This window comes from Podarcis liolepis (assembly GCF_965112155.1).
Source record: "Podarcis liolepis genome assembly, chromosome: 14".
NCBI lineage: Eukaryota > Metazoa > Chordata > Lepidosauria > Squamata > Lacertidae > Podarcis > Podarcis liolepis.
Window position 1 is genome coordinate 48,348,025 of NC_139569.1, and position 17,658 is coordinate 48,365,682.

At 41.5% G+C, this 17,658-nt stretch overlaps 1 protein-coding gene across 1 annotated transcript in view; it reads left to right on the forward strand.

Annotated features, from left to right (window-relative positions):
• Positions 1-17,658, forward strand: part of LOC310693816 (uncharacterized protein) — a 62,550-nt gene that overhangs the window by 25,721 nt on the left and 19,171 nt on the right. Inside the window, exons 10-11 of the mRNA XM_083476193.1 lie at positions 2,378-2,483; positions 15,857-15,940. Of these exons, the coding sequence (XP_083332319.1) occupies positions 2,378-2,483; positions 15,857-15,940 (190 nt within the window). The remainder of the gene's footprint in view (positions 1-2,377; positions 2,484-15,856; positions 15,941-17,658) is intronic.

The window sequence follows — 17,658 nt, forward strand, 5'->3', positions numbered from 1 at the left end:
CAGGAGCCCCTCCAGGTGGGCACAGAGGCATTTGTTGTATGAGGAGCACCTAATCTGCCACGGGGAGAAAATCTGTGAGGAAATTTGAACTGAGCACAGTTTTACATAACTCTGTCAAGCAGGCCTGGACAATGTGTTGATGTATCGCCCAGGACCGGTATGAGGGGCAGACCATGATGGCAACTTCACTCGGCAGTATACTGCAGGAGAAACCAATGCCGCTGCTGAGTCCTTCTGCCACCAGTGCTGCTTTCAACATTGGGCTGCTGGTAGCAGAGGGACTCAGGAGCAGTGGCGGGTTCACCCGTGATATACTGCTGGGTGAAGCCTTCTCACTCCCCAGCCGAGCTATACAAAGAAGCCCTAAGGTTCCTCACACTTGCTTGCTTGCAGGCAAGCAGGAGGGACTTTGGGGCTTGCTCAGATGGGGGGCAGGAGCCTTCCCACCCCCCAGTTGAGCAGCACAAACAAGCTGTGTGGTCCCCAGCACCTCATGGGGTCCTCATGAAAGCGCCTCAGCTCCTGCGGTGAGAGCCAAAGCAGTTTCACCCCGTGCATTGTGGGTTGGGACCAATGCAGCTCTTGTGGTTTCAGCTTTGTGGTGTATGGCCAGTTTGCAATGTTTGACTGGTGATACATTGCAATGTTGAAAAGCTGACATCACCCAGCCCAGATGCTCCAGAATGTACTCAAAGGGCAGGCAAGACAAGATTTGAAAAGCTGCAGCGCTAGCCCAAAGCATACATGATGGTGACAGCCACGTCTGCCCCATTCATAGATAGACTGGTCTAACTTTAACATTAAAAGGGGTATGCAAGTGGGGTGGGTGGGAAGTCCAACTCTCCCTAGCCACACCTGCCCATCTTCCATCTCCCTATCTTTGGGCCTAGTGGGACGTGGGTGGCGCTGTGGGTTAAACCACAGAGCCTAGGACTTGCCGATCAGAAGGTCGGCGGTTTGAATCCCTGTGACGGGGTGAACTCCCGTTGCTCGGTCCCTGCTCCTGCCCACCTAGCAGTTCGAAAGCACGTCAAAGTGCAAGTACATAAATAGGTAAACCTTCTCCAGCGGGAAGGTAAACGGTGTTTCCGTGTGCTGCTCTGGTTCGCCAGAAGCAGCTTAGTCATGCTGGCCACATGACCCGGAAGCTGTACGCCGGCTCTCTCGGCCAATAAAGCGAGATGAGTGCCGCAGCCCCAGAGTCGGCCACGACTGGACCTAATGGTCAGGGGTCCCTTTACCTTATCTTTGGGCCAGGCTCCAGCACCAGACATGAGTTGTGCTGAGAGAAAAATGACTGACTCAAAGGCCTTTGGCAAAGTGAGGAGGGTTCAGTTTCCCTCATTTGTATGGTCACTTTTCTGTTAAAATTGGACACACACACCTCTGAACAGGAAAGGCATGTCAACAAAATGTGGCTGACACCAAATGATGTAAAAAGCAATGGGGAGAGTATCGTTGCTGTTACACCCAGGTTATATGGGCTTCCCATAATGAGCATCTGGTTGGCTACTGTGAGAAGAGAATGCTAGACAGGTCCTTTGACCAGTTCCGCTGCATACAAGCTCTTCTGATGTTCTTATGTACATCAGCTCCTCCTCCACTGCCACTCCCCACCACTACCACTTGTTCATCTCCAGCCTCCATTTTTTGCTCCCTTGCTACCTTCAGCATGCCAGGGCTTCCCTGGGCTGTCTCCAGTTGCCTCGGGAAGCAAAAAAGAGTTTGAAAGCACATCAAAGTGCAAGTACATAAATAGGTAAACCTTCTCCAGCGGGAAGCTCCGTGTGCTGCTCTGGTTCGCCAGAAGCGGCTTAGTCATGCTGGGCACATGACCCAGAAGCTGTACGCCGGCTCCCTCGGCCAATAAAGCGAGATGAGCGCCGCAGCCCCAGAGTCGGCCATGACTGGACCTAATGGTCAGGGGTCTCTTTACCCTTTACCTTTACCTGTAAAATGTACCAGGCATACATTTAACAAATTATTTTCTAAAATTAAATTCTAAAATCTCCACCAATTTTTCAAATTAAATTGCTTCTCAATCTTCCACCTCCTCTGATTCATACTCTAAAATAGATTACTTTGCAACTGATGAAAAGCTTCCTTTCTATAAGGTAAAGATTATCTAAGGCAGGTGGTAGTTGGCTTACTGAAGACAATTATGAATTTGTAGATCTATGTTGCGAATTGGACTAGATGACCTTTGGGACCCTTCCAACTCTATGATTCTGTACTTCCCATTTATGTGTCATTGGTTTTATTATTGACAGACCTTTTTTTCTTAAAGTATTTGATACAGTGTTGGGGAAGCAGCTATTCTACAGATTTATATCTTACTAATTAAAATTTACTAATTTAGTATTCACATTTTTGTTAGGTCACATCAGTTAGAGGAGGTTACAGCTAGTCTGCGAGAACGAATCAAACATCTGGATGACATGGTTCTTTGCCAACAGAAGAAAGTCAAGCACATGGTTGAGGAAGTAAGTTGTGGCATTTTTATTTATTTTTTACTCTGAATAACCTTATATTCTAATGTGAAGATTTTCTTAAGGCAGAGATTGGAAACATATTATCATGTAATGATCATAAATATTTTTTTTCAAGAACAAACATGTTAAAATGTTTTTAAAATGTTAATTTAAAATTTCACTTTGACCCATCACAGTTACACCAGAAATCAGACAATAGAGTCTGTGAAATTCTTCTTCTTCTTCTCCTCCTCCTCCTCCTCCTCTTTCTCCTTCTCGTCCTCCACCTCTTCCTCTTATCAACATCAACATCATCATTATCACCATCACTATTTATTATTAAAAATATTGACGTTTTCTTAATGTTCTTGGCCAATGTGGCAGTTGGAACATGAAATGCAAACATAATTTCTAGCTAATGAAGGTAATGTCAGTAGATTTTATTGTTTATAACCAATGGCCATCACAATACAGTTTGAGCACAAATCACACAGCTACAAAGGTACATTTAAGGCTCACACAGCTTTATGGAGGATTGTAAAGCAACTGAAAGATATCTGCTTGTTACATTCTCCTATTTGTAAGCCCGTTATCTGCCATATTCAAAAATACTAGTATAAGCAAATCAGCTTCCCACCTCCCTTTGCTTCCTGCTGTAGAGGCTTCTTTGTGCTTGTCTTTGAAAGGGTTGGCATACTCCCTGCCACTGAAAATGTACCTCATGTTGTGCATCATGGTTTTTTCTGTGTCCATTTTCTCTGAATTGACATGGTTGTTTGTGAGAGCCAAACTGACCTCTAATGGGTCTAAGCAGGCAGCAATTTGGGATCTCTGCATTGGTGGGTTTTTGGATAAGAAATGCCAGCACAAAGTAGTGTCCAACTAGTCATTACTTTTTCTCTTTTTCAAACAAGTAATAATAATAATAATTAATAATAATAAATTTTATTTATATCCCGCCCTCCCCAGCCGAAGCCGGGCTCAGGGCGGCTAACAACAATCAAATAATCAAACAGTCAAATAGTCACACAATCTAAAAATATTTCATTATAAAAATTAATTAAATCAAATTGATGGCAACCAATTAAGCAAAATTCTGTGCAGGTTGCCAGAGGAGGGAGTCAGGCTGCGCCCTGGCCAAAGGCCTGGCGGAACAACTCTGTCTTGCAGGCCCTGCGGAAAGATGTCAGGTCCCGCAGGGCCCTAGTCTCTTGTGACAGAGCATTCCACCAGATTGGAGCCGCAGCCGAGAAGGCCCTGGCTCTAGTTGAGGCCAGCCTAACCTCTCTGAGGCCTGGGACCTTGAGGATGTTATTGTTTGCAGACCGTAGATTTCTCTGTGGGGCATACCAGGAGAGGCGGTCCCGTAGGTACGAGGGTCCTAGGCCGTATAGGGCTTTAAAGGTTAAAACCAGCACCTTAAACCTGATCCTGTACTCCACCGGGAGCCAGTGCAGCTGGTATAGTACCGGATGAATGTGATCTCGCAGCGAAGACCCCATAAGGAGTCTCACCGCGGCATTCTGCACCCGCTGGAGTTTCTGGGTCAGTCTCAAGGGCAGCCCCACGTAGAGCGAGTTACAATAATCCAGTCTGGAGGTGACCGTCACATGGATCACAGTGGCTAGGTCAGGGCGAGAGAGATAAGGGGCCAACTGCTTAGCTTGGCGGAGATGAAAAAATGCCGCCTTTGTTATAGCTGTAATCTGCGCCTCCATAGAGAGGGAGGTATCGAAGATTACACCCAAACTCTTAATGGACGGTGCTGGCACTAATTGCACCCCCGCAAGAGATGGGAGTTGCCCCCTTGATCCCATATCGTCCCGCCCCAGCCAGAGGACCTCTGTCTTCGAAGGATTTAACTTCAACCGGCTCCCACGTAACCATCCAGCCACAGCTTCCAGACATCTGGTCAGTGTGTCTGGGGCCGAGTCAGGATGGCTATCCATCAACAGATAGAGTTGGGTGTCATCAGCATACTGATGGCAACCCAGCCCAAAACTCCGGACAAGCTGGGCGAGGGGGCGCATAAAGATGTTAAAAAGCATCGGGGAGAGAATCGCACCCTGAGGCACTCCACACACCAAGGAGTGGCGCAATGACAATTCCCCCCCAAGCGCCAAAGTATTCTTTGGATTAGATTTAAACCAGAGTTAATTTTATCTACTTTATGCATCCTGTCCTGTTATATAATCCTAGTGTGATTAGCAACCTCATTCAGAGATTGTGGCTAACTCTGGTTCATAATAAACATGAAATGCATTTTTATTTATTTAAAATATTGCTTAACCACCCTTCATTAAAATGTTATAGGGTGATGTACAAAAGTGCAAATAAAATTAATTCACACAACATATAAATATTGGACACTGACAAATATTACAAAATACAACAGTGGCACAATCTTATGGTCCCTGGAGGATGTGCCAAGATTCAAAATAGGATTGGATCTAGTCACCAAGGTGCGCCTTGGCCCACCCAGCATCAGTCAGTAGGGCCAAAAAGGGGGCATGTTGGGTGTTCCACAAAGTGGCTTGGACCCAAAGACTCCGAAATCCTCCTGGTCCCATGAAACCACCTGGAATACAGTGTATTTCTCCACCGTCGCTTCTGCTCTAACATATCAAGCCCAGCCACACATGAAAGTGGTTCATCCACCTTCATCCCCCACCCTCCTAGAAATGCATGTTCGAAATATTGAAAGCTGATATGGTCCAGCAGATTTTCATCTTAACTGAGCCTGGCTTTGTGCAAGCCATTATGCTTATTTGAGGGCCAAACTATACATTATGGCAGTGGTTTTCAATCTTTTTGAGTCCATGGCTCCGTTGACCAACTACATTCTTTCTGTGGCACCCCTGTGGGGCTCAGGAGCGCAGTTATGCCACCCCTTGCCAGAAGAGCTGGCAGCCTCTCACCCTGTCTCGAACACCCTCCCTTGTGCAGTGTTCCCTCAGCCTCCTCTTCTCTCTCCTCTCCTTGGGAGTCCTCCAAGCAGCTGCTGCTGCCATCCCTTGTCTCTGAGCTGCCCTCCCTGCCCCAAAGAGAGGTGCCTCCTTACGCTGCCCCACAGGGCCTGGGACTTGTCTGTCTATTCCCAACAGCAAGGGCTGGTGGACTGGCTGGCTGGGTTCCCTTGCCCGCTTGCTTGCTTACCCCGAGGCCACTTCAGTTCCTGGCAACCAGCACCCCCTGACCAGCCCCAGAGGCAGCATTTGCCCTGTGAGCTTGTAGCCAGGGCTTCAACAAACAGCTGTGGAAGCCTTGGGGAGGCAGAGATGCGAGAGGGCATCAGAGGAGGGACAGAGGACAGTGTTGTCCACAGCACCTCTAACCATCATTCAAGGCACCCCAGGGTGCCAAGGCACACTGGTTGAAAACCACTGCATTGTGTTAATTGTATAGATTCAGTTAATACACTGTTTTTGCGGTTTATTTATTTTAAAAATATTTATATGCTGCTGTATCATAAAAAATATATCACAGCGGTTTACAAGCCCATGGCCAAGGGTATCAAAAGCCGCTGAAAGATCAAGTAGAAGTAAATAGTATATAGCAGCCCCAGAGAAGCTTGAGCAAGCTCGTTCTCTTCCGTGCCACAGTCCCAACAAAAAAATGACTTTCTGAAGCTGCTATTTTTATTTCAGCAGAACCTTCCCCAACCTCCATGGTCATGCTATTTAAATAACAAAAGCCACACTGATAAAGCACTGATAACATTCATGCAGTTAATGTCATGCCTAGTTTTGCCCTGAGCCTTGCAGTATCTGCAAAATGAGAATGTTAATACTCTACCTCTCAGGATGGTTTGAGGAAATGAAGTCAGTTATACCACACTTTGCATTAAAAAAATGGCATCAGATTCTTATGTGAGTTCTTTATGTACCAGCAACTCTACAACCTCTCCCTCTCCCTCTCTCCTTCTCTCTCATTATTTGGTGGCACAGGAGGGGTTTGCCTTTAAAATGAAAGAATCACCAACTTCATGGAATGTGGCTATACAACCATCATGACCAGTTGCCACTGATAGCCTGAAAACTCTCCATTAATTTGTCTAATCCCCCTTTAAATCATTGAACTTTGTGGCCACTGGAGAAGTGAATTTGCTGTGTGAAGAAGTGCTTCCTTTTTTCTGCCCTGAATCTTCCAACCGTCAGCTTCACTGGATGGCCCTGAGTTAGAACTCAGGTATTATTAGAGTATTATGAGCTCAGTATTATGAGAGAGAGTAGTTTTTTTCTTTGTTCACATTCTTCACACTGTGCACAATCTTATGCACATCTATCACGCCCCACTTTATTCCCACTTTTTTCTAAACTAATGCCCAAGTATTGTAACCCTTGACATTTGTGGTTACCCTTTTCTTCACTTTTGTCCTCCAAGTTTCATTTCCTAGCATTTTTGTTTACCTCTTAACGATATTAGGTGATTTATAATTTGCATCAGCTTTGTCTTTATGTTGAGCAGTTGTGTATAATTAATGCTTGTACAGGGCTGTAAATATGTAAGTAGAGCCAAACAAATAACAAACCTGAAAAACTAGTTTATAGGAACTAATTTATATGTAAAATCTCTTAGAGTTTCTGGCAGGTGTTGCTGTCACTTACATTCTAAAATGAAGAAAGCCAAGTAGCATAGAGGAAGAAGGGAGTGAATTAAGCTGCATGCACTATGCCAGGGGTCAGCAAACTTTTTCAGCAGGGGCTCGGTCCACTGTCCCTCAGACCTTGTGGGGGGCCGATTATATTTTGAAAAAATAAATAAAAATGAACGAATTGCCCCACAAATAACCCAGAGATGCATTTTAAATAAAAGCACACATTCTATTCATGTAAAAACACACTGATTCTCAGACCGTCCACAGGCCAGATTCAGAAGGCGATTGGACTGGATCCAGCCCCCGGGGCTTAGTTTGCCTATGCATGCACTATGCCAAGACTAGAAAAAATAATTGTATGTTTGAATGTGTGATATTTAACATGGATAGAAATGTTTTAGCTCACTGTAGGAAATGTTGTTTTAACCTGCCATTTGTGAATAATAAGGAATTAATGGATGGGTGAAGAAACAGATGATGATGAAACAGATCTGACAGACCTTAAAAAAAGAAATTCAGAGTATGAATTTGGTCTATGTTCCTTGAAGAAATGTCATTAATGGCCAATCTTCAAGAAGTTCCATTTCAGGGAATGACCAGCCCCTATAGTGAAGGTGCTGTTTATCATAGTTACTTTCCTACACCATTCCAGAAGGTTTGGATATGAGACATGCAGAGATCAAATAACGTTGTTACTTGCAGTGCCAGTACTAACTCTTTGTGTCTCCCTGCCAACCTCTTGGAAGGCTGGAAAGTAATGACATAATACATCTCATCTGTGTGACCTCCCTAGTTCAGACATTACTGAAACGATATAGGTAGGAACTACAGAGAAGTAGCAACTGCTCTGTTAAGAACAAGCTCTAAGCGTGAGAAATGCTGTTTCCCCTCTACTGTGGCCAAACATTTTATTTTCATGGTATAATTTGTGGTAATTGTTTTGCGTTGCCTGCACATACAGCATCTGGAAATTAATGGAGCCACTGCCAAGCTACACAAATATGATTCTCTTGTTCATAAACTTTACATTAACTCTACAGAAATTCATATAGAAACAGCTGTCTAAAATATGAGCATCCTGATTAGTAGTTAGTTGGGAGCCCAGCTGTATTCATATTTTCCTTGGAAGGATCAGGAAGATGAGTGGAGGTTTAGAATAGGCTCTTTCAGGATTTGGTGCTGGTGACCCTGCCAGACCACTCCTGTACTTAGTTCCCTTGGAGAGCTCAGAAATATACTTCTAATAGAAAAAGACAGCATTGTTCTCTTGATATTTCTTGGCAAATGTGTTAATCTAGATTTATCCAAGCCCATGCAAAATAAATGGGAGTAAAACAAACCATTAAGTAAAAAGCTAATTTGACCAAGCAACAAAAGTACATTTTTAGTTTGAGAAATCATGTGCAACAAAATAGCATAGAAAGGAGAAGAGCAAAAAAAGTCACTGTTTTGCTGATTACATAGAACCACATTTAACACCCTCATTAGTAAGCCATCTATTCTCTCTCATCATAGGAAGAGGGTAATTGTCAAAGCAGTGCTGATTGATAGATGGGAATTTACAGAATGAGCCAAAAAGGAGTGGTTTTTGTTTTTTTAAGGAAATATATCCCTTGGTTAAGGAGCTGTTTGCAGAATACAGATTTAGAGTGACATTCCCCTAACCAACTGAATTGAACTGTCTCTAGGTCATGGCACATGAGCTGTTCTCCACATTTAGTCTCAGATTCATTGGAAGATGATAAATGGTGACTACCTGAAACAAAACGATGGAGAGAAATAACATGGATGCACCACAACCAAGGAATAATCTCTGATCCGTTCTGTAAAGTTACCCTATATACCCAGGCCAAACTGAATCTTGGTTCCTGTAGTTACTTCGAAAACTCCAGTGTGGTATGATGACAATGTTTGTTTAGCAGGCACTTGAAAACCCAGCTGTAAAAGAAGCAATTCTTAAATGCCCTGTTCATACAAACTCAAGCTTTTGCAAGCTGTGCGATGTTGCATATTTTTCCATCCCACAAAAGTTACTTGAACTACTAAAAAAAGAAGACAATGAACCAAAGAGGTCATGGGCTCAACTTTTTGGTGGATCTGAGAAATGTGTGCCATAAACTACAACAGTTACGTTGTGGCAGGGATGTCAATTCTAAGCACCTGTAATGCAGGAACAAAAGCAAATTTCAGAATTTTACCAGCTGCTAATTCCAGTCCAACGCTTGTGCAATATATTCCCAAAACCAATTACTTAGGTACTTATAGTAGAGCACTAACTTGTTGTATAATTGACTGGAATTATAGTATCTGTAAAAACAAACTCAGCAAAATGACAATTTTACTGAAAGTTTATGTAGAGTAAATAATAATATTAGTAATGGACTGGAATTTTCAAAGGGCATAAGAGGGAGTTAAACTCTAATCATAAATCTCAGTGGGAAAGTTTGGGCAATGAGAATTTTGTGAATCTCTTGGGGAAACTCCACTCCAGTTTGGTTAGGTTAGACTCTAGACAGCTTTTGAGTAGGCACAAACAGAAACATTCAGACTCCAAGGCTCCACTATTTAAAAGCCTACTTTTGAGTCAGTCTTATTTTACTGGATTTAATAAACAATGGAATGTATTTAGGTTGAAACCTGATCTTTCTTGCATATAATTTGTCCATTCTGTAACTGCACTTTCTGTCTCTTGCATACAATCATGTTTCTGGTGTCTTTTATATCTAACATCATATTCACACAAAAAGCAAATGAACAATGTGGTGGAGGGCCTTGGCTTAGCGATACAGTGTGCAGAGAGCCCCAGGTTCAATTCCTGACATCTTCAGTTAAAATGATCTCTGTATGAAATACTGGGTTTGTTTCTGCCTAAGACCCTGGAAAGCCTCTATATAAGTATATAAGTATAAGGCAGCTTCATCTATGCTCCTCTTCTATGAAAGCCAATATTGTTTGTCTCTGTTACGCTGCATAGTGTATGATGACAATGATATTGCTTTATAATTCCTGGAATAACCAGAAGGAGGAAATGTCTATAGGAAATGCCTATGGACAACATCCTGAAGAACAGGGACTTCTGGCCTTAAAGGGAAAGGAGGATTAGAGATTGTCCAAGAGAGGTATTGAAATAACAGGAGATGATGGGAATGAATGATAAGGAAGTATTGTCATGAAAAATGATGTGTTTTGAGGGGAGGACATAGAAGTGAAATCATTTTCATTTTTTAATTAGCTTTTGTTTCTTCTTACAAGTTACATGGACATAATTTCACACATCACTCTGCTCACTTCTAATGGCAGCAACCCCATTTTTCTGTTAATCCTGAACATTGGCCCTGTTTCATATTATACTGTGAAATGTGCTTGATGGTACCATATGCTCAATTGAATCACTGAAGGCACATAGTCGATGCTGGTGGTGAATGGCTTGAGATCTCTGGAGCCCAGTTATGCGAAGTGCCCAATAGCACTCTCCTGCCATTGCTGGTGTTTATTCTTGTCGATAGAACTTAAATGCAGCATTATCTTTTCATGTGTTAGGAATATGGGTTGGTTGTTTCACTTTAATAGATCTTGCAAAGTGTCAAGCTCCTTTAAATGTTTTAAGTATTAATCTGGTTTTTAAAATGCTTTATCAAAACAATGCAAGGATGAGCCAATAACCTTATCAGCCAGTGCACTTTTATTTTATGCAGTGTTAACTGCATAAAAATACTATTATGTAGCAGCAACATTTTGTGTTAGAAGAGTACAAATTTTAATAAATGTTTTATAATACTTTTAAACTGCTTCCATTTTCTTTCTTTTTAAAACCCAGGCTATGTGTCATTTTTGGGAAGGCAAAGTGTGTTTCTGTGAGGCTGAGAAACAATCCTTCTTAGCTGACTTTGGTGCTATGTTGCCATCTCTTTGAACGCATCCCCTGGTCAAGTGACAGGTTCTGGTGCACAATGCTTTAGACAATTACTATTCCATTAGTTGTTATCACACTGTAAAAGGGATTCCCAATCACAGAAGGTGAGGTCCTTCCAACATGGCCCAAGACGGCATCTGCTCACCCAATGGGCCCTCTCCTTTCTCTCCTCCTCCTGCATCCCCAAAATCTGCTTTGGAGAACTAGGGGACCACTCAGAGCAAATTTTGGGAGCATCTGGAGGCTGTAGAGGGGAGAATAGAAACTAGATGTCCACTGTTGCACAAGTGGTGGACTGTTAGCAAGGTCACTTAAATAATGTTGGCAAAATCAAGAAAGAAAAGAATTCCTGATGAATTTGAAGAAATAAACAGAAAGGTTTTGACTTCTTAGGTCAGGCCTAGTACATAACAGGGAGAACGTCAACCAAACATATAGAGAAAAACTCCCTCAGAACTACACAACCAATTAGGGCATCATGCCACTCTGCCTAGTTGCTAAGTAACACCTCCCCCATCACCCTCTTGGCTAGCTGACCTTAACACTAACAGAATATAACCCTTTTCTTGCACACGGCATGATTTTTGCTCTTGCACTAACATCACTGGATGTTTCCCAATATGTTTATTTGCAATTCTTCCATGATTCTATGAATTGTATTAACGTTCTTCAATCTGTAGCCATGAGATTTTACACTGGTTCCATTGGGTATGATCCTCCCAAATATTTAAGGGTCCCTCCAGGTTTTGTTTCGGGCACTGTATTCTGCAACATGTCAATAATCCCATTATAGAGCATCAGTGGTGCATCATTCTGCTTTATTATTTGTTCTGTGATGTTCCCCCATTATTGCTGTCTGGAAGGGCGCTTTTGACAACAAAAACAGGTCAAAAATTAAATCTGAATTTTGTGGTATAAAAAGTTACAGAATTTTGGCAGGAAGCTATGAGACATTCACCAAACTGAAACAAAGCAGCCTGTCCACTCTGAAATTTTGTGTTCACAAAGAGTATTTTGAAAGTGGGATCACATATAACTGTCCCAATGCCATCATGAGCAAAAATAATTATGAATTCACAATAAAAATGATATCATTGGGGCTAGGTACGGTAAATCCTTGACTCTCCAAATAAAATCAGGAGGACTTCTAAAAGTGCTCAACTTTTGCTGGATCACGTTCATCATATTTCAGTGGCTGCTTGTATGTTGCTTTAAGCTCTGCTGTTTGAGAAGAAATGGGTAAATAGCACACATTATATACATAATGCTTCAGCAGTTGATCTTCTGTAAGTGCATTTCAGTGGTAGCTGATAAACGCGTATGAGTGGTAGTTCCCTTTAGGTTTCTAGAAGCAACAATTCTGATAGAAAATTTTGCTTGAAAAATACTCTCATTTTATCAATGTCCTTCTTGTTACAATTCTTCTTTTCTCATTTGGCTCAAACTTTTTGTTATATATACATCTGTAAACAGTGGACTTGTTAAACATCTATTTTAAAAGCATTAACTTGAATAAAAGATCAGTTACACAATCATAGCATTCTAAACACATTTTATGCATGTGGGTGTAAGTGTGGTGATAGTTTTAGATGGGAATTTGATTTATTTTGAATAAGAAACCAAAATTTCTCAAGAGCTAATTAAAATAAACAATCCCTTTGCTGCAGTTTATCTTATTTATTTAAAAAATATTTAATAAGCAAAGGTGAGTGCCATTCAGAAATCTTTTTAATTAGGTGTACATTTTATAGAAAATTCCTGTTTATATTGCTGTGATTTTATTTTACCATTCTCTTACAGTGACGTAGTAAAAGCTATTTATTATGATTTTCTTTGGCTCACAGTCCCTGTTGTTGAATTTATTTGCCCAAACAGGGAAGTTTATAGGTGCACTTGTCTTTGTTACCTCACATTCAATACGAGTGGCAGATGGTACATAAAGCACATAGCCTGCTAATGTGCCATTATTATTATTATTATTATTATTATTATTATTATTATTATTATTATTATTATATTTCCTGCCTTTTCCCCAGTCTGGGATGCTAGGTGGGTAACACAGGTAAACTAGAAAAAGCTAAAAACATAGAAAATACTATCACTAAAGGGTAAAAAATTAGGATAATCATTACAGGATAAAAAAGGTGTGCAGTGTGCTTATATCTGTCATTTGTGCTCATAGGGTGTCTAACCAGTCCTCCTGTTCTTAATTCTGCATCTTCTGTTGGCAATTTAAGGCATTTGCTGTAAAGATCCCAGAACTTAAGTCCTGTTGGATCAGACCCAGCACCAATCTACTCCCAATATCCTGTTCTCACAGTGGCCAACAAGACGCCTCTAGGAAGCAAACAAGCAGTACAGCAGCCATCATGACTAGTAGCCACTGACATCGCTTCTGTCCTCCATTAATTTATCTAATTCGGTTTTAAGGCCATCCAAGTTTGTGGTCATCATTACATCTTGTGAGAATGAATTCCATTGTTTAAACATACTTCAACAGCTGAACCCTGGATATGCTTCTTGGCTTTGGACTGGCCAATGTTTCTGAAATATAAAGAAAATACTAAATAGGCCTCTCAGATATAAAGGAAGTATTCCAACCCCAACCCCGAGTTCCAAATAGTTGCCTGCAGTGGTCTCCTGCAGTTAGATAGGTGGTGACCAGGGACTGGGTCTTTTTAGTGTTGGCACCCTTCTTTGGAACACCCCCTTGGTCCACAATCCTAGTGCCTCCTCTTAGCTCTAGCTGTCAGGTAAATACAATTTTATTCACCCAGACTTTAAACTTGCTAAGCATTTGCTGCTATTGGAATGCTACAATTTTCAAATCAGGTCAGTTTATCTTCAGTTAATTTAGAGTTTAAATATTTTGGCATTTAGTGTGGATTCTTTTTAAAGTTCTGTTGATTTTCATCCTATTATTTGTTTGTTTTTATTTGCTTGCTTGCTTAGGTATATAAATAGTTGTTTGTGATTGGAGGTAAACAAATACAGTGATGACTGTAATGTCGTGGGAGCAAATAAGGAATTGTACCTAGCTGCCCTGAATTGCCTTTGATCTAAATGAAATAAGATAATTACTGTCTAGTCATCCATGGTATGGTTTTCCGGACCCATCCTGGTATGTTGTGTACCAGCCCTAACAGGTATTGACAAGAGGCACTATCTTGTTTGGTTGCCTCCTTCCATGTGCAGACGCATTTCCTGCCATGCTGCCTGTCTCTCCTGTCTTCATACACTGATGCAATTCTCCAGGGACTTAAACACACACACACACACACACACACACACACACCCTTCCTCCTTTGTCTTAATTCCCTAGAATGTCATTTTCCTGGACATTTTCAGGGCTTTCCCTGTTTCCTAGCCATTTCTCACATACGTTAGTAGGGAGTGCCAGGCAGAGCCTTGAGGTGGAAACCACCAAGACGTGAGCTCAGTTGAAATGCACGGGCGCAGAGCAGTGCCGTTGTGCAACTCCTGCTCATTTCACTGGTTGTGTGGGGTTTTTATTCAATTACCGTATTTTTCGCTCTATAAGATGCACCAGACCATAAGACGCACCTAGTTTTTGCGGGAGGAAAATAAGAAAAAAATTATTCTGAATCTCAGAAGCCATAACAGCAAGAGGGATTACTGCGCAGCGAAAGCAGCGATCCCTTTTGCTGTTCCTGGCTTCTGGGATAGCTGCGCAGCCTGCATTCGCTCCATAAGACGCACACACATTTCCCCTTACTTTTTAGGAGAGAAAAAGTAAGTCTTATAGAGCAAAAAATACGGTATGTCCTGACTTTCCTTAAAAATTCACGGTGTAATCATTGTTAGTGAGTCGTGAGGGTGCCATTTGGTTTCTCTGCTGATGCAGGCACTAAAATAACTTGGGGTGTCCCTGTTGCCCACCATCATGCCCCCTCCCCTCTGCCCGTTGTCTCTGCATCATCTTAGTAGCCTTTAGTTCCCTCTCTGCTGCTAGGTCTCCCCTTCGCCGTATCCAACGACTTTTTGCCCGGCAGAGAAGTGAAAGAAAACATCTGCAGTGGCAGAGCAGCACAAATGAAAGGGAAGACTTAGGAGCCATGGAGTAGTCTCACATTGTGCAGTAGCAACACATGCATGGGGTTTTTTTGGGGGGCAGGCTTTTGTTAGGGGGCAGAACCTCAGATTTGTATTGATTCCTATTGATTGGGGGGCAGCTGTCCCCCCTGCCCCCCCTTGGCTATGCCCATGAGCACATGGTTAGTTTGTGCAGACATTGGGTATAATCTGTCATCAGCACAACATGGGTATAACAAATTGATTTCTTGGGGTGAGAGGGGATGTGCTTGTGCATGAGATATAAGCATGTTTGTATTTGCCCCCTTACCACAAGGAGATCAAGACAGCATATATGGGGCTATCACACATCTATACAACAACTCTGTAGGTGTGAGAGAGTTCAGTTTTATTATTAGGATTTATCTCATGATAGTTTTGATTTTTATACATCACTGAATATTGTAATGACGGAAGGGTGGAATAAAAATATTTTAAATAAATAAAATAAAAAGTAACATTAGTGCTCTGAACCCTGAAACTTATTCACCGTTGCCATTTGTTAAATTTTTATGTGTTCGGCAATCACAATTTGACCTGTTTACATTCTGTAAAAACATTCAGGCTAAGCTATAAAGTTTGAGATGAGTAATTTCATGTTCCAATGAATGGGGTATTTCATGGGTCTTGTTTTTGCTGCCGCACAACAGACTGATACACAGCTATCCCTCTGGAAATCATTCCTATGGATATGTACAATCTAATTTCCGGTAGGGAACTTACTTAGTGACAGAGCTTCTCCCTCCTATCTACATTTACATTCTTTCTTTCTTTTCTTCATAGATTGAGCTGCAAAAGCGAAAGATGAAGCAAAAGGAACTGTTTATATTACAACTTTTAGAAAAAATATCATTCCTTGAAGGGGAGGTAAGGATTATATTTGGCTAATTACTGAAAGTTATTGTTTTTAACTGATACTTAGCCGATTATCTTTCCCAATGTAAAAATGCCTCAAAACTCTGCTAGTTCTGTTAGCCCAGTACAAATATAAATACAAATTTAATAATATAAAAGTTTAACAACGCAGAACATTTATATACTCTCAATCTGGAAAATTCAAAAACAAATATGAAACATCTGGCGGTTCCCTCATTGCGAGAAGCAAAGCTACAGGGAACCAGGCAGAGGGCCTTCTCGGTAGTGGCGCCCGTCCTGTGGAACGTCCTCCCATCAGATGTCAAAGAGATAAACAACTACCTGACATTCAGAAGACATCTTAAGGCAGCCTTGTTCAGGGAAGTTTTTAACGTGTGATATTTTAGTGTATTTTTGGTTTCTATGGAAGCCGCCCAGAGTGGCTGGGGAGGCCCAGCCAGATGGGCGGGGTATAAATAATATATTATTATTATTATTATTATTATTATTATTATTATTATTATTATTTTATTTATTTATTTATTATTATTATTTCTGATCGAGGCAGCATAAACAGAAAACAATACACTATTAATTGAGTACACTCGTCAGCTGTATTTGAGTGGCAGTCTAGAGATTTGAGTGAGTCAGGAGCAGGGATGATAATGAACTAAGTGCTTCCTGTATTAGGTAATGCAGACCAGTATGTGTTTGTGTGAATGTGAATGTGAGGGGAAGGGCAGAGGAAATGGAAATCCAATGCTTTTTCCTTTTATAGGACCACTGTAGCCCAGTGGTGTGCAGTCAATGGACTGTTAGGGGACTAGACTAGTCCCCTAAATGTTCTGATTAAATTAAAGTATTAAAGCCTGGCGCCTCCTTCCCAAAGCCCAGGAAGCTTCTGCCCAGCTTAGGGAGGGAGGTGTGATGCTCACGTGTATGGCATTGCCCCATCGCCCTCGCAAGCTGGCGCCTCTGGCCCTGACTGTTCTCCTGCAAAATACGTTGCCGCACGCCACTCTTGTAGCCATGTAGAGCTATATGTTACAAGGGGGATTGATTATTGTCTGGAAGACTTGCATACATAATAAATTAAGCCAAACTGTTGTGAAGTTATCCTTTTGTTTTTGCTCCTTCAACAACCATAATTTATTAGTTAGTTTTTCCACTAGGCCAATGTCCCATACACTTTTGTACGAATGATCTAAGTTTACTCTGAAATATTTTTCCAATGTCTAGCTAAAATATTCCTAGACATTATATCACAACAAATTTTGTTAGATTTTAATTATGGTGTGTGCTGCCTTCTACTTTTGGATTAACTTGTAGGTTGGTTTTGTGGTTTGTATTAGATAGCAAGTCTACTTAGGTAGCACCTATCTTCCTACATGTTCTGTGAAACACCTATTTTTCAGGCACTCAACAAATAAAAAATAAATAAATTATATTTTGCACAGATGAGCAGTAACATGTAAAGAGAAGCCTGTGAAAATTAATAGAAACATCTTTTCACATTTGTGGTTAGATTTGGGAGGGGAAAACACAGGAAGCTGCCGTTTGCAGAGTCAAGCCATTCCTCCATCTAGCTCAGTATTGTCTACTACACCAATGGTTCCCAATTGGTTAAGTTTTGTGGACCTCCTGTTTTTCAAAAGCCGATCCATGGACTCCATGTTTTTGACTATGGTAGTTTGTGTTACATGAATGGTGCCATGGACCCCCTGGGTCAG